At 42.8% G+C, this 25,511-nt stretch overlaps 1 protein-coding gene and 1 non-coding gene across 3 annotated transcripts in view; both read right to left on the bottom strand.

Annotated features, from left to right (window-relative positions):
- The window catches only part of TBC1D9 (TBC1 domain family member 9), a 115,237-nt gene that overhangs the window by 8,178 nt on the left and 81,548 nt on the right, over window positions 1–25,511 (bottom strand). For both annotated transcript variants that reach the window (XM_043568297.1, XM_043568306.1), the window contains exons 10-17: window positions 24,372–24,586; window positions 21,885–22,002; window positions 19,824–20,109; window positions 19,377–19,506; window positions 9,950–10,048; window positions 9,734–9,802; window positions 5,137–5,377; window positions 36–101 (exon numbers count right to left, since the gene is read on the bottom strand). In XM_043568297.1, coding sequence (XP_043424232.1) covers window positions 36–101; window positions 5,137–5,377; window positions 9,734–9,802; window positions 9,950–10,048; window positions 19,377–19,506; window positions 19,824–20,109; window positions 21,885–22,002; window positions 24,372–24,586 — 1,224 coding nt within the window. The remainder of the gene's footprint in view (window positions 1–35; window positions 102–5,136; window positions 5,378–9,733; window positions 9,803–9,949; window positions 10,049–19,376; window positions 19,507–19,823; window positions 20,110–21,884; window positions 22,003–24,371; window positions 24,587–25,511) is intronic.
- On the bottom strand, window positions 23,508–23,609 carry LOC122479226. Its single transcript, XR_006296292.1, has one exon. It is a non-coding gene; the product is annotated as a U6 spliceosomal RNA (small nuclear RNA).

Raw genomic sequence — 25,511 nt, 5'->3', positions numbered from 1 at the left:
ACAAATACATGGGCTCCTCTGTGTGGCTCACTTACCAGGCAAGACATGCATTTTGTACAGGAGTTTGAGTTTCTCTGTGAGGTCCCCATGGCATGCAGCACCTAGAATCATATAAATACAATATGAAATGTATCATGTGTGGTAGTGATGCCTCTCAGCTTAGCATTCCCTTAAAAAGTCTACTTTTTGCAAACTGAAATCAAGACATTAGGTGACAAAAGGTCTGGTCAGGACATATTTGGGTTAAGAGCTCTGGAACCCAGATGCCTGGGTTCAATTCCTTTGTACTTACTATTTGCCCTTGGGAGAGTTAATCTCTCTGTACCTCAGTTTCCCCTGTATAAGGTCAGATAATAAACACAAGATTCTACCAGTGGTCTTGACATCAGGATCAAAGGAATGTGAGAATTAAATGTATTAACATGTATAAAACACTTAGAATAGTGCCTGGAATATAATAAATGTGTTATTCATAAGAAAACCCATTTAACTGGGTTTCAACACTCGAACAGAATTCAGAAATAATCTCGAAACATGTCTGAGATCGCTTCCAATTATTCATTGTAGAAATCCCTGTTAGTTGTTTTGGGGTTCTCCTAAATATTTCTTCAGTTTGATTCATCCTCATCTGTCTGCCATCATATCACCATCCCTTCAATCAAAAGAACCCTGTTACTTTTCTTTTAAAGTCTATACGTATTGGAATCAGAAAATCCTTCACAAATATCTAGTCTTAGAGCAGCCAGTTGAAGATTAGTCAGCTTTGGAGAAAGAGGAATCGCAGAATCTGGGCTGCCAGAAACAGCAGGGGTGTCCACTAAATGCAGGCATCTCCCTTCACGCACTGACGAAAGACAGGGATCTAGCACCTGCTTGAACACTTTCAGAGACGGAGAGGTCATCACCACCAGATGCATTCCATTCTGCAGATGTATTCTCTAACTACTGAAAGTCCTTCTGCAATTTTTGTTTTAGTCTCAGGATCCTTAACCTGCAATCTCAACTTCAGAAAGTCCACAAAGCCCATGAAATAGAAAATTTGTCTCTATGTGCACATGTCATTCTGAGGGGAAGAAAATGTCCAAAGTCCCTATTAGATCTCAAAGAGTCCATGACTCAAAAAAAGGTTTGGAACTGCTCTTCTTTCCCTTATTCTGCTCGTTAAAGCCAAACAGAATAGGTCTGTTGCCTCAATACAACAACCTTCAGATTTTGAGGACAACTCACCTGTCTCCTTCCAGCTTATCTTTTCAAGGCAAGTTTATCGTGCCCTCTCCAAATTTTTCCACTTTCTCATAACATGATTTGTATAGCCTTCCCCATTTTTACTCACATCCACTTTATGTGTCGACTCATCAATCAATATCTCTCTGGAGAGAGAGTCCCAGAAGACTCTTATCTACTTCAGAGAATAGTGGAGCTGTTTTTGACTTTTCCACTAATATGGCCTGAGTTTACATTCAATTTTTTATACTCTTTCACTCTGGAGTTTCATACTGACCGCGTGGTTAACTAAACTCCAAGCTGTCTGCACACCAACTAATACTAATCATGAAAGTAATGACAGACAATTCTATCTCGTAAAATTATTGTGAGAAGAAAAGTGACACACACGTGGAAAGCAGTCAGCACGAGATTTAACACAAAGCAAATAATTAATACATGTCTGACATTAAACCCTTTTTAAGTCAGGCACTGTTCCAAGAATTCTATTCAAAGTCATTTTATCCTGACAGTTACTCATTTGCAAACAAAGGAAAAACCAGAGATCAAATATCAAACCCAAAGTACCAGAGAATCCTCAGTTGAAACTGACTCATAACCATCATATTTTGGGTGCAGTGTTCAGCCAGTTACCTAATCACCAACTTCTATATACTCCTTCCTAACTTTTCCATTTATAACAAGTTATCTGGCAAATGACCAGCTGCATCAGGACACGTATGACATATTTAGAGCCTGCCTTTCAGCAACACGATTGGAAAAGGAGATACAGTTCATTGTGGCTTCTGATAGTAATCCCTTATTTCTAATTCCACATAGACCATCTGTTCATGAACTTCTAGAGGGAACTTCCTGGGGATTGATATCATCTTTTCCAGAATCCGTTTTTTAGTTTTTAAAAATTTTTTTCTTTAACGTTTATTTATTTTTGAGACAGAGACAGAGCATGAACGGGGGAGGGTCAGAGAGAGAGAGGGAGACACAGAATCGGAAACAGGCTCCAGGCTCCGAGCTGTCAGCACAGAGCCCGACGCGGGGCTCGAACTCAAGGACCGCGAGCGAGATCATGACCTGAGCCGAAGTCGGACGCCCAACCGACTGAGCCACCCAGGCGCCCCTGTTTTTTAGTTTTTAAAACCTGAACAGAATTTCTCTTTTCTGGTCTGCTTGTCTAGCTCCATAATAATTGTCCCACAGAGTGACAACAGCTCTGAGCATTCTCCCAGTATCTGGAGCAAGGCATACTTTGCTCAAGAACTCAACTGCCTTTTGAAAACCCTAAATACTCTTTTTCAGTGTTTTCACTATCCTGGACTACAAACTTCTCTTTCCTTTCTTGAAGATTTTGAAGAATATTTTCCTTACTGGAGTCACTTGAACTTAAGTCAATTAAATACTTCTATTAAATTCTATCACTTTTCTTTTTTTTTTTTTTTTTTTTTTTCAACGTTTATTTATTTTTGGGACAGAGAGAGACAGAGCATGAATGGGGGAGGGGCAGAGAGAGAGGGAGACACAGAATCGGAAACAGGCTCCAGGCTCTGAGCCATCAGCCCAGAGCCTGACGCGGGGCTCGAACTCCCGGACCGCGAGATCGTGACCTGGCTGAAGTCGGACGCTTAACCGACTGCGCCACCCAGGCGCCCCTCTATCACTTTTCTAATGCAGCACTGGTTTCTTTTTCCTCCTCCTTAATCCTGTCCAAAGATAATTTTTATAAATCCCCTTTGGATTTGATGAAAGCCACCCATCTGGCAATAAGTAGTTACCTTGGGGCAGAAAAGATTAGGAGAGGGATAAAGGGGTCTTTAGCCTTGCCTGGATTGTTTTTCACTGTTTAAAAAAGCGGGGGATGTACTTATATGTTACTTGTGTAATTAAAAATTGATACCTCCTCCTTCCTAAGAAATATCCTGCTTGCTGTCCTCAGCATGGAGTAGCAAGAAAAGGATGAATCGTTGAGACAGACAGCCCTTCTCTGAATCCTGGGCCCAGCATGTACTAACTGTGTAGTTCAGTCCAATAACAGGTAAGTATTGACTCGCTAGAAACTAGTGTCCCAGCAAGTTATTTAACTTTTCTGAGCTTTCATGTCTTTAGCCAAAAAAGGGGCTAATAAGAGTAAGCACGTGGGTAATAAAGCATAATAGTTAGAGCACAAAGTGGGCCCCTGAAGTGCCTGGGTTCAAACTTCAATTTCGTAGTTGTGTGTCTTAGGCAAATTGAATGCATGTAAACATGAGCGCAGTGCCCGCAGCAGAGTAAATGCTGTATAAATGTCAGCTGTCATTAGTATCTCCTCAAAAGGCTGTTTGGATTTAGCGATAAAATACAAATTCTAAAGCATCTGAGTAGTGTCTGCACTGAAAAAAGGCTAGTTCTTCCATGTCCCCCTTCCCTTTTAAGCATATATGTGAGTGCTTTATACAAATAATTTTTTCCTTCCTAAGTGCACTTCATCTACACCCTTTTGTCTTTTTATATTTACTTATTTATTGTGAGAAAGAGAGAGAGTGTGAGCAGGAGAGGGGCAGAGAGAGAGGGAGAGAATCCTGAGCAGGACTTTTATTTTTTATTTATTTTTTATTTTTACTTATTTATTGTGAGAAAGAGAGAGAGTGCGAGCAGGAGAGGGGCAGAGAGAGAGGGAGAGAATCCTGAGCAGACTCTGTGCTGGTAGCACAGAGCCTGATGCTGGAACTCAGGAACTGTGAGATCATGACCAGAGCCAAAAGTTGGACGCTTAACTGACTGAGTCACCTAGGCGCCCCTCCCCTTTGCCTTTTTAAAAACCATCAGCTTCCTTCGGCCTTTAAGCCCTAGTCATTATTCTTAAAGATTTAGAGCACTTTTTGGAGTCATCATTGGCTCTGTGCCTGACCCCTTCATCTTTCCTAGGGCATGTCGTTTTAAAGTACATGACCTGGGGACGGATGCCTAGGTGGCTCAGTCAGGTGAAGCCTCCAACTCTTGATTTGGGCTCAGGTCATGATCTCATGGTTCTTAAGATCAAGCCCTGCATCAGGCTCTGTGCTGACAGCACAGAGCCTGCTTGGGATTCTCTCTCTCTCTTTGTCTCTCCCCTGCTCTCTCTCAAAATAAATCAATAAATAATTTTTTATACATCAAAAAATGAATACATAAAGTACCTGGCCCATGGTCACAGAGTGGCACAATTAGAATGAGCTTTTTTTTTCCTTCTCCTTGTCTCATTCTGACCCACCGGCATAACACCTCCTACATCCACAACCTCAATGTCTGGTGGGCCAAGCTCTACTACCCTGTAGCCTTTCTGTTCTATCATGAAGGGAGCAAGAGTTCTAAAGGACATAGGGCAGTCCTGCTAACACAGAATAACAGTCAGGCAGTGAGGCTGATGGGCAGAAACCACGTGCTGCTTGTGAGGTGTGGGTGTGCTTTCTCAGGACAGCCGGTCCTTCCTCCAGGCCAGATGGAGAGAAAAGACCTCCACTGAGACTGCAGAACTGCTGCGGTTTCTTCAGCCCTTTATTAAAAACATCACGAAAGGTTTTTATAACATTTTGCGATACGTAATATAAATATACTTTGTGTCAAAGAAGAACAATCCACTCAAATATTCTTGTAAAGGTATCACGGCCTGTGGTTTCAGTGTGTAAGTTGGCATTTTATTGTCTTGCACCTTCTCCGATAATGTATTTTAACTTGTGCTGAGGACTAACTAGTGTCGAATGCTTTAATCATGTAGTATAACCGTTCATTTAAACGAATTTTACCATCAGTTTGCAAACCTTAAAATGAGACGCTCTACCCTCTAAACCTTGGAGGCAGTGCGGGGCTGTGGCCCGGAGGGCAGCACTGAGGACCACCAGGAATGGGGTGGCTGTTGCTGCCCCGTCATCCCTTCCCAATTCATGAACATCCCATGCTTACTCAGGCCGGAGACAAACTCTCGGAAGTTAATCAGAGAATCTCCATTTTCGTCCAACAACTGGAAGAGGCGGGAGGCCAATACTTCAGAGTGAGTTCCGCAGGCCCAGGGAAAGAGAAGAGCAAACATCCCCTTGAACTGCTCAAAGTCAATGCGATACTGTTCCAGGTAAGGCAGGCTGGGGTCGTGCCGGTCCAGAGCATTGCTGCTCCCACCCCAGTAGCAGCTGGTTAGATGCTCTGCCTGAAAAGTTAAAGAAAAAAAGAGGATTACTGGGGATGCGATCTCACGGCAAGTGCCGGGAAGGAAAAGTCCCGCCTCACGTTTGCAAAAAGCCTTTTCGATCCACCTGTGCGTGTCTCCTGGGGCAGGAGCTCTGATCTTAGGGCTCCCTGTCTTCTCATTCTACACCCATCTCCACTGGACCACCCCCACCAACTCCATGGCAACCACCTCTGCAGGTTACATCCGGCATGAAAGGTCCAGCTCAGTTACCTGAGGTAGGTGAATAAAGGGTCCCCCCCACATCCCCTGCCTCTACCCCTACTCGGTTCCCCTTTACACACTGACACACGTTTAAGAAAAAAAAAACCCATAAAAGTAAACAAAAATATTTATTAAAAAAATTAAATGAAAGGATCTGTAATTTAGGCAATCTGACCAGCTTGTTTTCTAGGTGAGGATGAGAAAGCCCAGAGGCTGAGGGGCTCTCACGAGGTCATCAACTGCGTACTCAGGGCAGAAGCATCATGACATTTGGGGTTTCTGAATTCCTAGTTTAGTGTCCCAAAGACCCCTTTCCTCTTGGTTACTGAAATTACATAAATATCATAGTCACAGTATTCAAGCTACAAATGTGTGGTTTTCTTATTTCACGCATCTGAAAATAGCTCTAGGAAAATTCTGAGTAGGAACCACTATGGTGAGGAGAATAGAGATCTGGAAACAACAAAAAGCTTCCTGTTTCTGTCCTTGGAAACAAGGCAGCCTCTTATTCATGAAGTCATATTGATCCTGGTAGATATGTGCACGCATTCTAGGAAGACCACAAAGATAAAACTTGTAATAGAAAGGCCCAGAAGGACACCCTTCCCCCAGACATTTACAGCTGGCTCTGGATGGTAATGGGGGAGATGGGAGGGGCGTGAAAAGGAGGACTTTATTTTTACTTTATTCCCCATTGTACTGTCTGAGTATCTCACTACAGTAATGTATAAATATTGCAGTAGAAAAAGAGCACTTTCGAAACAGATCTTTCCCCTAGCTTAGGAGCTGTGTAAGGGGGGAGTCAGTAGTGGGTATAGTAGTAGTTTTGCTCTTAGAAAGGAACAAAGCCCAAATGTCTTGATCACAATTGTTTACTGGGAATCGCAGCGAACAAACTAAAAGAGAGGAGTGGGGGTAGGCAAGAGAGGGGGAGGAAGAGGTGGAGTGCAGAACCAAAGGCAGGTTTTTGCAATGCAGCCTTGGGAGAATAAAGGAAGTGGGTCAGAGTTCACGGGGGTTTGGGAATGCATTCCCGGGCTGTAGTCGTAAGGTCAGAGTGGGGCGATGTTCAAGGCAGGCAGGCGGGGCTGAGGTCAGAGAGCCTGCAAGGATCAAGCCCTAAAGTGATGCCAGCAGCCCTCAGTGGGTGGGATGGCCTTGGTAATACATCTCTGGGAGGGGTCCTCTTCGCCTGAGCTACTTCCTGGATAAAGGTTGCCTCAGGCATTTCCTCCTAACTAAAGCCTGCAAAGTACTCTGGAACCAGGCTGGAATGTGAGTCCAGGCACTTTGACAGTGCTCACAAATATCAGGAAAAGACAAGCCAGTTCCTTGATAGCCCCCACACTCCATCATGGGGGGACTAGGGGCCCAGACATCCAAAAAGGACCAAAGGAATAATTTAGAGAGTTCAAGAGAAATTAGCGCAATGGGGCCCTGAACTACATTTGTCATCAAATGTGCCTCAAGGTGGGCAGCCTTTCACCCTTTTCCTCCAAGTTTTTGTTTTGTTTTAATTTGAGTATCGTTGACACACAATGTTACGTTAGTTTCAGGTATAGGACTTAGTAGTTTGCCAAGTTTATAAGCTCCTCCAGAGGGGATGCATCTTTCCTTTGTATATGCAGGAACCCCTCCCCACCCCCTGCTCCCCAAAATTGGCTTTTTAAAGGACTAAGAAGTCTGGCAAGGTGTCTGACACATAGCAATGCCTCAATGTTCATTCAAATGATTTAAAGCCAATGAAAGGGTTCAGAAGACTCAAAAAAAGAGAGTCCATAATGAAGTTTTTATCTTGGGTTCCACGGTATCTCCTGAGGCTCCTTGTGACCCCTGACACCGAGTCTCAGGTTCTTTCTCGGGGTGCATGGTAGATTGGGGGAGTTCCTGTTTGTCAACACAGCCTCAGGGCAGGGCTTTGGAGTAAAGGAAGAGTTTGCTTTGTTCAGGTGCGAATGACACAACCGGTGCAGACATGCCCAGGCTTCGGCAGTTTCTGGGTCCGGGACTTCCTCACAACCAGCTCTGGCCCTCCTTTCCCTGGTGTCCCCCCAAAGCAGCCTCCTCTTCCTAACGTCAGTGCCCTTCCTGCTATCTGTTCATGGTCTTGCTGCCTCTGGCTGCTACTCCCACTTCTGCTCGGTTACCCCAAATCTTACCCGCCACCCTGTAAAGCGGATTTCTTCTGGTCTTCAGCATCTCTTCAAAATCTGATCTTAATTGGATCATTGTATCTTTGGTTTTGATCCAAGTTGGATCACCGTATTTTTCCTTTATGAAACCAAGAGGGGCCCTTTTCGTATGAATAACCAACTTACACTGAGCAGTTAGTTATGGCGTATGAATAAAATATGAATGGGCTAGCATACTATAAAGACCTCACCATCAAGTGCAGAATAGAGGCTGGTGGGGGGGGGTGATGTCCACTCTGCTGGTCATACTGCTGGGATACACGAAGGGCATCATTAACCAGCTATGGACCACTCACCACTAACTTACCCATGTATTCATTACACATGTTTAGAGCACCTGCCAGGGACAGACACTATAGTAGGCACCAGTAAAACAAACAAACAGAAAATAATGGTGGTGCTCTTTAGTAGCTAACAAGCAAGTGGGGATATTAGTGAAAACATTCCCAGCTATCACATCCTCTGATTCTAAGATCTGTTAGTGTTCAACCCAGACCTTTGTCCCTTAATGCTTCCTGCTGTACTATGTTTGCAGGTCTCCAAATAGTCATGTTATTTCTGGCAATAAAAGGGGAACATACAAGAAGCTACCCAATTAGAGATCAGGATAAAGTTGGCATCAGCATAAAAGACATCTTTTCAAAGTTTCTCCAAAATGGCCACATTTTTACCTATGAGGTTGATAACGATGGTTAAAAGTATTTTTTCTAGAAGAAAAAAATTCTACATTGCTTTATTTACTAATAAAATGTCTTCTTATTCAGGATCAAGATTGGTATGGGCTGAATTATGGAATGAAAATCACAGAACTTTAACCAATTAGGCTTTTCCTTACGCATATGAACAGCTTTATTCTTATTCTGGCTACATATCTCTTTTTCAGTGTGTTTTAACATAGCTTAATACAGGAAAGCTCTGAGGGTGCTTTAATACAGCTTCTTGTAAGACATTATAACGTACAATAATTTCAGGGAGACTTTAAATTCAACTGCCATCATTCCAATGAGTGTTATAAAGTAATACCGTATTTTGTTAGGACCAAGGAAATAGCTAAAATATATATGGAGTGGAACAGCGCTAAAACATCAGCTTAAGTCAGTTAAGAGAAAATGCTTATTTTTCATATGAAGCACTCCATTTTTTAAAAAAGTGTTTATTTTTGAGAGAGAGAGAGGAGAGAGCATGCATGCCCAGGAGGGGGGCAGAGAGAGAGAGGGTGACAGAGGATCCAAAGTGGGCTCCGCGCTGACAGCAGCGAGCCTGACACGGGGCTTGAAAACACAAACTGTGAGATCATGACCTGAGCTGAAGTCGGATGCTCAACCGACTGAGCCACCCAGGTGCCCCGAAGCACTCCATTTTTATACTCTCAGCTCTATCTTCATATTTATGCATGTCGACACTCATGCTGTCCCTTAACAATTTAACAGAAATGGGGCGCCTGGGTAGATCAGTCAGTTAAGTGCCCAGCTATGGCTCAGGTCATAATCTCACAGTTCGTGGGTTCAAGCCCCGCATCAGGCTCTCTTGCTGTCAGCACAGAGCCTGCTTCAGATCCTCTGTCCCCCTCTCTCTCTGCCCCTCCTCTGCTCGTGCTCTCTCTCTCAAAATAAATAAATATTAAAAAAAAATCTAGAACTAATTGAATCATTACAGTGAACTCTTTTATTCCCCTGGATGTACATGCATTTAACTTTAAAACTCACCTTGAGGGGCATGTGGGTGGCTCAGTCAGTTAAATATCCGACTTCGGCTCAGGTCATGATCTCACGGTTCATGGTTCTGAGCTGTCAGCAAAGCCTGGAGCCTGCTTTGGATTCTGTGTCTCCATCTCTCTCTCTGCCCTTCCCCCCCTCTCCTGCTTCTCTCTCTCTCTTTCTCTCTCTCAAAAGTAAATAGACATTAATAAAAAAGAACTCACCTTGAAAAGAGCATAAAGTTCTTCTAGCTCATCAATGGTAAAGGAAGTTTCTGTCACAATTGTTCGGACCTTTAAGAAGGTAGACACAATTAATTTCACAATCTCAAAGATGTTATATTGGGAAAGTCCCTGATTTTCTTCTTTTAAATCATCTCAGTCTGTGAAGCAGGAATTTATGGAGAAAGAAGGCCATCCACTATTTTTCAAAGGACTTACCACATTCCGTTTCGTAGTATCCTCCAGTGTCTGGATCACCTTTAGTCTCTGTTTGAATCTCATCTGCTCAATCAAGTCTGCCCGGATGGTTCCAAATTTCTGGAAAGGAGCAATATTGGTGTTTCTGAGAAATCTGCTAAAGCACACAGTCTGCAAGATTTATGGAGACACAATCCTGATACATAGAAGAAACTGAATTTACCATTTTACCTTATGTTTGGGTTTTACTTATTATACCTATTGCCTACCCCCCCCCCCCCCCACTTACTATGAGAGCAGAGACTGTGTCCACTGGAGTGGAGGACAGTGCTGATTTACTAAATGCTCAACAAATACTTGCTGAATACATCGAATTCTCATGATAATACCAGGAAGGAAGTGCTCTTCTCCCCATTTCAGACACAAGGAAACAGAAGTTTAACAAAAACACTAACTTGCCCAAGCCCACAGTGAATGCTGGTAAAGCATTCATTGCAAAGTACAGGCTACAGACAGAGAACTGGATTGGGGCGCCTGGGTGGCTCAGTCGGTTGAGCGTCCGACTTCGGCTCAGGTCATTATCTCACAGTTTGTGAGTTCGAGCCCGGCATCGGGCTCTGTGCTGACAGCTCAGAGCCTGGAGCCTGTTTCAGATTCTGTGTCTCTTCTCTCTGCCCCTTCCCAACTTGTGCTCAGTCTCTCTCTCCTTCAAAAATAAATAAAAACACTAAAAAAAAAAACATTAAAAAAAGAAAGACAGAGAACTGGATTTACTTCAAATTGAGCCAAAATATATATGCCTTTGATTCACAACAATGAGAAAACATTAGTTGTAAGACAGAATAAAACTAAATTTTATTGAACCTACAATTGTGTCATTGGCTCCTTATCATGACTTTGTGAGTTGGCACCATTACTTCCATTTTACAGATGGGAAAACCAAGGTTCAGAGAGGTTAAATAAGTGACTCAGAGTTCCACAGGTGCAAGTCTGAGGCCCAGACACCAGCTCCGTAACTCCACCACCCACCATTCTATCCAACAAGAAGTTCTCTCCCGTCTCTGGGTAGATCAGAGCATAGATTTTGGAGGTAGACAAAATTTTATTCAAATTCATGTTCTTTGCCGTTGCGACTCTATGCAATTCAGTTGAGTCTTCTGAACCTCACTTTATTTCTCTGTAAATGAGACACCAAAACTGTCCTTGTAGAACTGTGGTTAGATCAAGATAGATGTATTAACATAAAGAACTGACAGTAGTCACTAATATTAAACATTGGCTTGATAATCTTTGCAGATTGCTAAAGAAAGAGTTATTTCCCAGCCTGACCTTCAAGAAGCCTTGTATGTCTATACTGAATTAACATCTGTTCCTCAACTAGAAATGGATCCTGCTGTTTGCTAGGCAGGACCCTCCCTCGGCCAGACCTCTGGGACTGGTAACAGACAGAACACAATGGAAACACAATGACCCTTCCATCTGAAGCAAACAGTCGCAACCTAAAAGGAAACCATGGACTCTGAGTTCCTGCCTGGAGGATGTCTAAATGAAAATGAGCAATGAGAATGACTGAGTCCCTCTCTCTCTCCCCTAATCCCCCTTTCTCCCACCTTTTGCAGGGGCTCTGACAGAATGAAATACTAAATCTAGGGCAAACTAAAAAGGTGGCCCGGTACATTCCGGAGCCAACATTTTCCATTACCCAAAACAAGGGCAAAGCCTGGGTGTAACACTTCTTCCCAGGCATTGCACATTTCAGTTCCATGAAAAGAACTAATTCACTAACGTAACGACAATACTTTTTCTAACAAATAGAATTTAGTGATGCGAGTGAGGGAGCCTAAGATTATCTCAATTTTCTAAAACCTACCCTTCCTTAAACAATAAACAAAATTATCCATCTCATTTCCATCTCTTCTCCAACTCAATTTTTATCTGAATGTTTCTGTGAGCTGTTTCTAATTTTCCAACCTAATCTCTGATGTCTTTAGGAGCTGGGAAGCATTTTCAATGCAGGCACAGCATCCTTTTTTTGCTTCTTTGCCCCACTCCCCTGGCCTTGCTGATACCAGCTAAGAACTAGGTATTCGGCCCTTCATTTCATACCACTTCACCCCTCCTGCGTTCCAGTTCTCACCACACAGACTTGAGACAAGGAGAACAGCTCGGGAAAAGGAATGATGTGGGGACCAGTTTGTCTCAAGTTCCCAGTGCGTGTTCTCTGGCCTCTCCCACCCCCACCATCATTCCTGAGTGGACAAGAGCTCCCTTCCCCATGCTGGGCAGCCTCCTGTGATTCGTTCATCCCCTGTGTTGCTGGGAAGACAGGGACGATGGAGAACAAATACAGATTTTACAGAGAGACCACAAGGGCCAGGCTCCATCAAGTTCAGAAGGCTCCTCCTTTCTAAATCCTCCAGAGAGAACTAGAAATATTTAAATGCTGAGGCTTAAAAAAAAGGGGGGGGGGTGGGCAATATAAAACAGTTTAGGCCTTAAGTCCTAAGTAAGGGATGGGATGATCTGAACGAATCTGCCTACCACAAGGAAATTTATTGAAACAAAAAGAAGGCATCGTTTCTAAAATCCAAACTCTACAGCGTCTGTTTTTCAGTAAGGGTATCCCATTGACATTATGCTCAAAAGTGCCCTTTAAATGTTTCTTATTTTCTGGGGTACTCATTTTCCTGGGATACAGAATGGGGCTCACTCCTGTTAGCCAGAGGACTGAGCACTATTCACACCTGAGGGTCCTTTCTGTGGTCAGAAATCTCCCCAAATCTCCAAACGCCTAAGGTGGTGCCTTGGAAGAGTGGGTTGGGGGAGAAAAGAGAAACTGATGGGATGTGAATGAGTCTCTGGACTTTGAAAAAGTAGCAGAAAGTTGTGGGGGGCTGAGACCAAGGGCTGGGTGAGAGATTTCTCAAACTGCTGAAAGAATACTTCCCCCAGATTCTGCCCTGCTCTCTGCCATGACCGCATCTGTCTGTCCTGGGTGCTCGTGTGTTGGGTGGGGCGGAGGTGTTTCCGTGGAGGAAAGAGGAGGGTGAGGAGGAAGAAGAGAAGAAGGAACCAGGACATGAAGTCAGTGTGAATTGTTTGCTTGTTGGTGTCCTATGTTTGCTGAATGAGTGTCTCTCCAGGGGTCCTCTGATCACTAAAGAAGTCTCTATTCACGACAAGATTAATATCCAGGCAACACCTTCCTAACTCTTGTCAGAAAGCAGGCCCACGTTTTATAACCAAATTTGTGTTCCTCACAAAGTTTTAAAGTTTTGCCTAGCATAAAGGTCTAGAAAAGCCATTGTCACATGAGGAAAATGTTTACAAAATAACATTTCAGTCAGCTTCAGTGTAAAATATCCCATGTGAACTAATTATTAGCTGTAGTTTGAACATGTTAATTAAAACATAAGAAATGGTGAGTAGCAGTAGAGATAAACAGATATGAGATCTGAATCTCAGCTCCAACATACTGGGAAACCTTGGACAGGTTACTTAACCTCTCTGAGTTCTATGATTTGTAAAAGGGGCATAAAAATACAACCTGATTCTCAGGCTGGTGATCACTAATTCTCATAGGGCATGGAAAAGTCAAAGCACAATGCCTTGTATCGTTATATATTTACCTAGAATTTATTTTAAAAGTTGCAGAAATTATAAAGAGGCAGCCATTGGGTTGGGAGGCTCATGGCATGTATTGTTTGGCCTAAAGTGTATTTTGAAAATTAGGACAATTCAAATAAAATCAAGACCTCCAAGTTCTCTTGAACAATCAAAAGGTCTGGCAACAATGGTTCCTCATCTCCAGTGGCAAAGAGGCTGGCTCGCCACCAAGAGGGACCTTACCATCTAGTGCCCCGAGGCCACGTTTCCCCACTCCTTCACCCCCTCCCACTCGGTGTCTGTCTCACATGCAGTCATGTGTGCTTGTCACCCACTCTAGAGCATCTTCTTTAAAAATACACCGTTGGGGCACCTGGGTGGCTCACTCAGCCAAGCACCCGACTTTGGCTCCGGTCATGATCTCCTGATTTGTGAGTTTGAGCCCAGCATCGGGGCTCTACACTGACAGTGCGGAGCTTGCCTGGGATTCTCTCTCTCTCTCTGCCCCTCCCCCACTCACTCTTGTGCTCTCACTCCCTCACTCCAAATAAATAAATACATTAAAAAAATAAAAATACACCATTATTCTACAGTTTGGCCTCTATACAGGAGACATGCTTTGGACAGCTTGATATTACAGAAAGCATACAGTTTCATAGTCAGATATGGATGCCAGTCTCATATTCCACAGAGATTTCATGAAACCTGATGTCCCTCAGCTTCCTTATCAGCAAAATAAGGGAAAATAATTCCTGCCTCTTTGGGTTGTAGTACGGTAGCTGTTATTACCAATAGTAATGTTGGCAAAAGGAGGAAAAGAGCACATGTCGAAAAATCAGGCAAAATGTCCTAACGTTATATGTAACTAAGGTACCACTAACAACTGGTGATCACTAATTGAGAGGTCTGCATTACTTTTTGGAGGAACAAACAACTTTTTAAAAATTAAACTTGGAATTAAAAGCTGTAGATTAGCAAAAAATGTCAAGCCCCAACTGCCTTCCTATTAGAGATACATAATCAAGGGTTTACAAGTGAGATAATATGCTGTCTAGAGTTGGCCTGAAAATACTCCAGGAAAAAAAAAAAGTGACTTAGATGAAAGAGATCAGAAAAATGTTGATAATTGTTGGGACTCGGTGATGAGTTAATGGAAATGCATCAGGTTATCCTCTGAGTTTCTACTGTGCTTGAAAATATTTATACATTAAAGATCAAGAAAAGAAAAACATTCACACCAGTTGTTGATAATGTATCGCCAAGGCCGAGCATGATGCCTGGCAAAAGACAGGCACTTATAACATTATTTTTTAATGTTTATTTATTTTTGAGAGAGAGAGGTCGAGAGAGAGAGAGAGGTCGAGAGAGAGAGACCATGAATGGGGTAAGGGCAGAGAAAGAGGGAGACACAGTATCCGAAGCAGGCTCCAGGCTCCATGCTGTCAGCACAGAGCCCGACGTGGGGCTTGAACTCACCGACCGCGAGATCATGACCTGAGCTGAAGTTGGACTCTTAACTGATTGAGCCACTCAGGCACCCATAACATCTTTAAACATTTTTTCAATAAATGGAGGGGCGCCTGGGTGGCTCAGTCGGTTAAGCGGTCGACTTGGGCTCAGGTCATGATCTCGCGATCCATGAGTTCTAGCCCCGCGTCGGGCTCTGTGCTGACAGCTCAGAGCCTGGAGCCTACTTCGGATTCTGTGTCTCCCTCTCTCTGACCCTCCCCCGTTCATGCTCTGTCTCTCCCTGTCTCAAAAATAAATAAACGTTTAATAAATAAATAAATAAATGGATCAATGGGGTTTCTTGTATCTCCTGGGTCTTCCCTCACTGACACAGCTGTAGTATCTTCTTTGCTAGTCTATTCCTTCAGCTCTCCCCAGTCCAATTTATTGCATAGGGAGCAGAAATAATGTACTTAAAGAAAAACTCCCCTCAGCTTCCAAGGTGCTGTTGAGTGCCTTGCAAATCAATCAGTGGTTTCAAGACTCCCCGCGAACCAGTCTCTACTGGACCACTGACCTCATGTTCATCAGTATATTTACAATTCCATCTCCATTCTATCCAGACTAACCCCACTGGCCCAGGCTTTAATGCTAGGGAGTCACTTTCTAGCTGTGTGGCTTGGAAAACCTAGCTCAACCTCTCTCAACTTACAATTTTACCTTAAAATGGGTTAACTGGTACCTGGTGGGTTTGTCTATGAAGTATTCGGCACCCTGCCTCACACAGGGCAGGCTCTCAGTGAACGGTAGCTTTTGTGGTCATCAGTAATAAGCCCAGCACATAACTGCCTGTCCCGCGCAAACTTCTCCCTGTGTTTTAGTAGCCACTTCCTTTTCTTTCCTTCTTTCCTTCTTTTCTTTCTTTCTTTCTTTTCTTTCTTTCTTTCTTTCTTTCTTTCTTTCTTTCCTTCTTTCTTTCCTTCTTTCTTTCTTTCTTTTTCCTTCCTTCTCTCTCTCTCTCTCTTTCTATATTTATTTATTTATTTTGGAGACAGCACAAGCAGGGGAGGGGCAGAGAGAGGGAGACAGAGGATGGGAACTAGGCTCTGCGCTGACAGGGTGACAGCACAGAGCCCGATGTGGCGCTCAAACTCACAAACCTCGAGATCATGACCTAAGCCGAAGTCGGATGCTCAACCAACTGAGCCACCCAGGTGCCCCTAGCCACATCCTTTTCTATTAGCTAGCTTCTCTCAGATTAAACCCACTGGGTTGGGTCACGTTGAACATGAAGAAGCTCTGTGGTGGTCGTGGGCCTGCCGTAAGGTCCTGTATTCGTGTGCCCCTGTGCTTTCGAGGAGGGACATTTTGGTCTACAAATAAAACCTGAAGGCTAGGGCTTTGTCTTTTACTTCTGTGTAACCCTGAAAAACTGCAGAGCCTCACACACAGGGCCCACCCAGAAGAAAACTGTCTACACAGTTCCTTCAGAGAGGGTCTTGGGAGAACTTTATAATGAACAAGAATTGCTCCATGAGGTATTTATGAATAAAGTTATCATCTCCACTCATCAGGAGAAATTTCAACAATATCAAACCAACCTCCAGCAACCTGGATTAGGCCTTGATGGAATCTCAAAGCTGAAGGTACTTTCAGTATTCCTCCTACCTTTCCATTTTACTAGCTAATTATCCTGAAGCACAGAGATAAATGTGTTGCATGCCTTAGAAAACTGGTGTCCTGCCTGAGTTCAAACAAGGTTATAACCAGCTTCTGAGACTAGTGGCCCCATTCTGCATCTAGGGCAGTGATGCTCAGCCCTCCCCAGGCACTGGAACCCTCTGGGCGACTTTCAAAAAATACTTAGTTTGTAGGCCTCATGACAGACATACAGATTTAACTGGTCTGGGTTGGAGCCTGGGAATTTACGTTTTTAAAAGCTTGACATGGAAAAAAGTTGTAAGTGGTTTTAACACACAGGTAAGATTGAGAACCACCAATCTAATGGTTAGGAGGGGAAAAGGGAGATGGGCAAGAGTTTGTGGTGGTCTCTTTAGGCTGATTTGTAAGGCACTGGGGAGCCATTGGAAACTTATGAGCGGTGCGGTGACATGAAAAACGAAAAACAAAAAACCAGTCATTATGCATCAAAAGACCAGGTAATACAGGCATTGGCATAAATAAAAGGGGCTGTCTATCCAGGCAGAGGAAGGAAACTGCTGCTGTCTCCTGCGACAGGATGTTTGGCAGCCAAAGGGCCACCATTAGCGATCAGCCAGACAGGATGTAAATGGAAACCAGCCCTTGGTCTTGTCTCCATTCTCTTTTCTTTCCCATTAAAAATGGGTCAAATGCTGACCTCAGCATGATGTTAGCTTATCTGCTGTGAAGAATAAAGCTAAGTTTCCACATACTAAGCTTTATTACTCTGGTCCAGAATTTTCTTAACAATAAAGGTTTCAGGGGATGCCTTTTAGAAAAACAACTCACAGCTATAATAATAACTATTGCCTTTAATTACATGGGCTCTTTTTCTAGAAAAATAATCATCCAAAATTTCCAACAGAGTATTATCCCAAAGTCCCGAGGCAGTGATGTTTTTTTATTTCGTTATGATAATAACCAGTTTTGGAGAGACTGAGGTGAAATACTCATCCTTAATCTCTACTAGCAGAAATATAAATCAGGTCAATCTTCATGGAAATTGGACGGTGTATGCTATGAGCTTGGAAATAATTCATAATTTTTGATCTATTGCTATAGACCTATTCCTCAGAAAGGACTCTAAGAAAATAATCAGAGATGTGATATTTGCATACAAGTTTATCACACAATATAGGATATATCATATGTGTGAATATATATAAATAAAGAGTGCTGTCTTTATTGGTCACACTGTCTAAATACCTGGACAAAGAAAGGAATCAGAAGTCACCGGAAGCTAATTTGGAGTTCTCCTGTTACAGTTCTCTGTTTTCTGCAAACTCTTCATATATGTATGTAATAGCATAGAAGTTTGCCATAAAATATTGAAAATTTGGAAGCAACCAAAGTAAATGTACAATGAAAGTGACCAGTTAAATAAATTTTGGTACCTCATTAAACAAAATATTAAGACTCTATTAAAATTATGACTTTAAATAATAATATATTAGAGAGTGCTCATGGTATATTTTAAGTGAAAAATGGGATGTTACAAAGCACTTTTTAGTAGAGACTTATTTTTTTAAGTGCGTATTACAAATATAAAAATCTACTTGAGGGAAATATAGTAAATACAGCTGATAGAATATAGTTTATTTTTCCATAGTTTCTACATTTTTAAAAATAAACGTGCATTATTTTTATGATTCTAAAAGACACAAAAAATGTTTTGTTCTCAATACATACTGAGTGTCAATGAAGTTTTTTAAAAATAACAAATTACCAGTCTTGTCCCCTTTATGAGTGAAAGGGCATATGTTTCTGAAAAGGTTTCTGGATCTATACCAATTATGTTTTAAAGCACCAAATTTTTTATTCTCTTTAAGAGAGGCTTTCTGACCTCAGCTTGTCCCTTGCTATTTGTCCCTTAATCCAGGCTGTTACTAGTTGTAATGCTGAGAATCATAGTCATACATTCCCAAGATATCTGTGAGTACTGTGCTCAGCAGAATATTCATGCTTTCTTAATGATCATCTCTATAAAAGTTTGCACAGCCAAAGATCAGGAAATGAAGAAAAGGTATTATGGGCACTGAGTCACTGGGGCTCCACAAACCACCAAACACTACAAAGCACATAACACTGGTTCCTTCACTCCTAGAAACTCATTAGTTCTATTCTGAGATTCAGGGCCAGATCCAGGGTCCTCACGAACCAGAAAGCATCCTCCCCAGCCAGGTCAAGCTATTTGAGAGAAATACCAGGACTCTGGTTCATCTCTAGGATGGTACAGGCTATTCCACGTGTCTTGAACTGAAGAGAATTGGCTCGTTCTCGTTAGAGAAGACCTGAGAGTCTTGCCATGAGAATAGAGAATTCATCAATGTGTGCAGGTTGACTTTAGCATGCTTGCTCTCGAAGCCCCTCCTCAATACACCCAGAGCTGAATCTGAGCTGCTACTTTGATCAGGCTTCAGGGTGGGCATGGCAAAGAACCAGGGGGCAAGAGCTTGTCATGCCATCTGCTCTATGGCATTAGAGTCAGCAGGGGTCATGGCCCTGTTCAGTCCCTATCTCTGAAGGTCAAAGCCGTCAGCTGGAAGGCAGCTGCTTGCTTTGGCAATTAGTTCTCAGAAGGTGAAAGGAAGCATGTATATCTGTGGTTAGCAATGGAAGTGGGTGCCACACATCAGTGTCCCCCTCTGCACTCTCAGAGCACTGTACCACTCAGGTAGAGAACGAGACCCACCTCATAGGAAGTTCTGATGAGTCTGAAGATGTCCACTTCAGGGTAGGGTTCCACGTCATCACTGAGCAGGGAGTGGAGGTGAGGGATGGGAGGCAGAGTGCTGTCTTTATTGGTCACACTGTCTAAATACCTGGACAAAGAAAGGAATCAGAAGTCACCGGAGGCTAATTTGGAGTTCTCCTATTACAGTTCTCTGTTTTCTGCAAACTCTTCATTTTAAAGCATACTTTAAAATTTATACTTCATCTTAAGTATTTCCTTAAGAACAGAATAAAGTCTTCCTAACTTCTAAAGATGCAGCCTATGAAAATGAATCCTCAGCCACAGACAGAAGTGGGCATTATGCTGCACTGAGCCAAGTAAGACTCACGAAACCAAGGGGAAAGAGAGAAGGCAAGTTCAGAGAAGGAACCGGAGGGGTTTTCAAAGTGAGGCTTGGTCTGTTACCTTCCCAAAACGGTCATGGCCTCCCCGTCGTCCTTGCAGCTCAACAGTTTGTCCACATTTGCATCCAGCACGGCCAGGGCCAACTGGAATATCACCTTGATTCCTTCATAGAAGAAACAGTCCACAACCACAACCGCACTCTCAAAGGGCATCACGCTGAGAAAGAGCGTGAGGAACCAAGACAGGGAGATGGTAGAAATCACACCCAGGTCCTGCATGCAGTCGTAGAGCTGCGGGACATAGTCTCGCGCCAGTTCCTCGAAGACACCCTGGTCGACCAGCGCGCCTGTAGCAGAGGTGGGCACAAAGGGTTCGCAGGTGAACCCACCGCACCTTCTCACCCAGGAACCCAATCAAATGACTTGACTAAAATAATCCAGCTCACAATTGCTGCGGAGACGGAACTCAGCTCCCTTCTCTAACTGTTCTGCTGCTACCATGTTACCAGGTACTAAGTTACTAGACCAAGGTGTCAATCAACATAGCTCAGTCAGCAGATTAGTTCTGGGTGTTTCTTCTCTTTCCAGAGTCTTCCTGTCCTGCTTCCCTACCACAGAAGGGCAGTAACACAATGGTAAGGGTTGTTGGATAAGTCAGTTTAGAAAGTTTTCATGATATATAATTGTTCGGTTAGGCATGAAATGTATATCTAAGTAGCTCCGTTTCCTGGCAAACTCATTTAAAAAACAAGTTGCTTTGGGGCGCCTGGGTGGCTCAGTCGGTTGAGCGTCCATCCGACTTCGGCTCAGGTCATGATCTTGCCATTCCTGAGTTCGAGCCTCGTGTAAGGCTCTGTGTTAACAGCTAGGAGCCTGGAGCCTGTTTCATATTCTGTGTCTCCCTCTCTCTCTGCCCCTCCCTCACTCACACTCTGTCTCTCTCCATCTCTGAAAAATGAATAAACCTTAAAAAAATTTTTTTTAAATAAAAAAATTAAAAAAATAAAAAAACAAAATGCTTTTCTGGATGCACAGTCCCCACAAATGAGTTGTTGATTTTAGTGAGAGGTTATTTTTTTATTTTTTTAGGTTTATTTGAGAGAGGCGGCGGGGGAGGGGGGTGCGGAGCACAGTGGGGAGGGCCAGAGAGAGGGGGAAACAGAGAATCCCTAGAAGGCTCCTCACTGTCAGCACAGAGCCCAACATAGGGCTCTGTCCCATGAACCATGAGATCATGACCTGGGCTGAAATCCAGAGTCAGTAGCTTAACCCACTGAGCCACCCAGGTGCCCCTTAAATGAGTGTTTTTTAAGCTCAGTAGCATTCTAGGAGCACCTGGCTGGCTTATTGGTAAAGCATGTTGATCTTGGAGCTGTAAGTTCGATCCTAACACTGGGTGTACAGATTACTTAAAAAAAAAAAAAATCTAAAAAAAAGCATTCCAGTTGTACACACTCATGATCAACTTACTGGCGTTTCTGGAGAATTTTTCCAATGAATCAAAATCAATGAATCAGTATGAAAAGGTTTAGAAATGAAGAGCACATAAGGCATACAATTTACTACACTAGCAACAAAAAGCTTGTCCTGCTAAAGGGAATGTCTAACACGTGAGAGGATTATAAGGAGTAACAGTAATAATTTGTTTAAATGCTTACAGTCATTGTTTGCTTTGCCATGAAACCAGTTCTGAAAAAAACTGCAGCAACTTAGTTTTGCATACATTTTTATATGATCTTTTTTCTTTTTTTTGCATATTTCTGTTCTCCACAGATTGCATCCTTTTCATGAAAACATTTTTTGCCAAATCTTTTCAGGTTGATTGACAGCTGACATGTTTGGTGCAGTTCACACATGCCACAGAGTGACACCCACATCAAATGTTTTCTAAAATAATTCCTGTAACAGTGATACATGCATATTCTCTTACGCTCCGCGGGGCTCCTTTGTGTACAATCTTATATTAATTCAAGCCCTCTCACTCCCATTTTGGGAAACTGGAGTTGTCTAAAATTCTTTTGGCTAATGGTGACTGGAAATGGTGTTCTAGCCGGTATCGTGGCTCTAGAAACATCTTCGCTGGGAGCCGTGGGTCAAAATATTAACTACATCCCGCACATACCAACAACTCTGGTGTTGTAGTAATCGGGAAGCATGCGTTCACACAAAGCCACTAGCAGCCAGAAAGCTTCCTCCTCTTTGGCATAAAGCAGCAGCACTGATGTGACAATATTCATGGCCTAAAGGCATGAAAAAGGCTGTTGTCAAATGTATTTTAAATACATCATACACGTTAGCATAAGAAATCTTGCTGACCTAAAGAAAATTACTGAGTTTGTCTCACAGGGCCAGCAAACTTTTTCAGCAAAAGGCCAGATAATAAACATTTAAAGGCTCTGCAAGCTAGACACACATATTATCCCAAAGTTTTGTTTTGCTTATATTATTTAGAACCCTTAAAAAATGTACAAACCTTTAGTCCTTGATCTGGTAACCGTTAAGGGTCTTTATGAACACTAATATTCACCAAGGACTGAGCCCCTGCACACAGGCAAGCCCTTATGCAAAAACTTTGCCCAAAGGCTGTTTGACAAAGCTTGTTAACCTGTGAAAACTCAGTGTTTTTAATCCTTAATTCATGAGGTAAATGTTTCCTTTTTAATGTTCCATAATGGTTTCTATAACCAAGTACACATGGCCTGAGGCTCTCCTCTGAGAACAATAAAACCTTTCAAATTTGGCGTTCTCACCCACTATTTCCATCTGGATAAGGATGGCAGTGATATGTAACAGTGATTTAGACTCCAAAGGAACCTACTTTATTAAAAGATACTATCACATAGCTCATAACCACTCAAGGCTCAACTATTTCAATAGTCCTCTTAATTAAAAAGAGGAAGATCAAAAGATAAATATGAATTCTGTAATTGTAGAAGCCAACTAAGTCCGGTACATCTTTTGATCTACAAACCAGTAATCGTTCATCAGACTTCTACAACACGCATACCAAAAAAGGAATTTGGGTCTAATAGGCTTTTTCTTGTAAGTCTTAATATTTTCCCAAGTGAAATCATTATTAAAATTTCACTTGAGAATTAACCTGACGATTCTAGTACATCACGGTTGGTTCCTTAGGCACTTATTTAGTCAAGGTAAGTCTGAGGGTCTGCTTTATAACAGGCTCTGGACTAAGTATTGGGGGATGGGTAGGAGGGGAGGACACAGCGGTGACAAGTTTCACAGGGCTTAAATGTTGATGTCAGAGAGACAGAATAAAGATGTAAACATTAATTAACCAATTTGGGAGTATATTTAAATGAAGTGCTATCAAAACGGTAAAGTAATGCGGTACAGGAAGACCTGTACTGTGTGTGTGTGTGTGTGTGTGTGTGTGTGTGTGTGTAGAGGAATTAAGCCTACTTTAGCATTTATCTATTTATGTATTTTTGTGTTAAGCAGTCATTTAGTAAAAAATACATTATACCATCTTTCTGGATTTGGGGCAAGTCTGAAGTATTTGTCAACATATTAAATGTTGTATTTGGTTGTGATTTCTTTTCACATCTTTTTGGAGTACCGTTGACACAGGTTTATACATTATGTTATGTTCACAAGTGTAGTTGCCATCTGTCCCTACAGATACATTGATACATTGCTATTACAATATTACTGACTACATTCCTTACGCTGTGTCTTTTATTCCTGTGGCTTATTCATTCCATAACTGGAAGCCTCTATCTCCCACAAAAATACGGAACGCTTCATAAATTTGTGTGTCATCCATGCGATAGGCCATGCAAATCTTCTCTGTATCACTCCAATTTTAGTATATGTGCTGTCAAAGCAAGCCCAGATTTGCTTTAGCTTTTAGCTGGATGGTCAGGGAAGGCCTCTCTGAATATATGGCCTTTAAGTCTAAAGTCATATAATCTTGGAGCTTTCCAAATTGTGGTATATGTCCTAGTACAAGAGATAATTTTAGTTGGTATGGGGGCAACATTTTTTAAATAGAGGATTAGACATTTATTTTAGTGTGTATTAAAATATAATCATAGCATAAAAGAGTTCTATTCTCAAGGACGTTATTACCTAGGATGCAAAGTAGGAGCACTGTGAAACCGAGAATCCAGAATCACAGGCCTGGTGCTCAGGCATGCTCTCTTTTACCTCAGGGAGGGATGAGGGGTGGCTCAGAGAGTAATCAGAAGCGACTTTCCAAGGTCACCCAGCTACATGGTGTTGGATCCAGAAAGGGCATCCTTATCTCCTGGCTCCTCTGCTCAGTGGAGTGGCCTCAACTCACGGAGATTTTGCTCCTCAGGGGGTATTGAGCAATGCCTAAAGACATTTTGGTTGTCCCAGCTAGGCGGTTCTACTAGCATTTAGTGGGTGGATGTGATTAAATGTGTTATTAAACGGGAATGTTATTAAACATCCTACAAAGCACAAACAAAGAATTATCCAGTCCACAATGTCTATAGTGCTGAGGCCAAGAAACTTAGGTGCGGGGATGGTTCTAGAAGTTAACCATTCTTCTTTCTTCTTCTCACTTACTTAGTGGTTAATAAACAATTAAAAAAAAAAAAACTAAACCATCTGTGTCATTTACCTGGCAATATCCTATATTAGGATTTCGAAAAGCGTAAGCTGTTAAGACTCTCCTTAGAGCAGCAATGCCCATCTCGTTCTGGAAAGCTGGATGTTCTGGAAGGGAGCGGTGTAAATCCCTCTCGATCTCCTCCGTGGCGAGATTATACTTGCCCATGGACTTCTCCACTAGATCTTCATAGTACCCAGGGTGTGTGGCCTTCTCATTGATTGCACCTAGGAAATACCCAACAGATACAACGTCCAAAAGTGCAAGCCCTGCCCTCGGTCTGCAGACATGGCTTCCCAACTGAACCCCTTCACGTTCCTCACCGCTCCAAGGACACTTGCGAAATAACAATGACGTCCCACAGACGTGGGCTCAAAGAGCTCCCGAGGCAGGGGCTTGCAAGCGAAAAATCTGTGTTCCACAGAACTTCCAAGAACAATCCTGGGGAGCCACTTAGGGGAAGAGTAAGCCGAAGCCTCCCCGTCTCAGCCCTCCCTCAACCAGAGCAGCTTTGCTGGTACTTTATTGGGGTTTTCCTTAAGATTTCACTTGAAAAGGGAAGTTTTGTCTCTCAAAACGAGTCCACACGCTGCTTGCTGAAGCATAAGCGTTGAAGAGTCCAAACAGCCATACTGAAGAGTAGGAGGAGGTGCTACAGCACGTGGAGGGGTTTGGAGAAGTGCAGGGGGGTGGGTGGGGTGGGCATTCCTGGCAGTGAGCCACCCTCATGGGTGGGAGTTTCCCAGGTGGTTGGGATGAGGATGGAGAAATGAGTTGAGGATCACTGGTTTGAGATCCTTGCATTTTAAGATTCTTAAAGACAGAAAGCCCTATATGAGAATATCTAAATAAAAATCTACTTAAATACAACTTAGGTAATTATAAATTCCCTCTCTCTCTCTCTCTCTCTCTCTCTCTATACACACACACACACACACACACACACACACACACACATATATGCACATGTTAAACACACATACACACACACTACAACACAGGACAGACTGATCTGTATTTCACTGATTAGAAATTAGAGCCCTTGGGGTGGCCTGGGCCTTGTCAATGACAGTCACCCGGGGAGACAGGCTTCCCACTCACACTTACCCTGGATAAGGCAGTCTGGTTGACAGCAACTTAACACTGGTTTTT

Source organism: Prionailurus bengalensis, chromosome B1 (genome assembly GCF_016509475.1).
Source record: "Prionailurus bengalensis isolate Pbe53 chromosome B1, Fcat_Pben_1.1_paternal_pri, whole genome shotgun sequence".
NCBI lineage: Eukaryota > Metazoa > Chordata > Mammalia > Carnivora > Felidae > Prionailurus > Prionailurus bengalensis.
The sequence above is the reverse complement of the archived record's forward strand: the minus strand, read 5'-3'. Positions and strand labels throughout refer to the sequence as shown.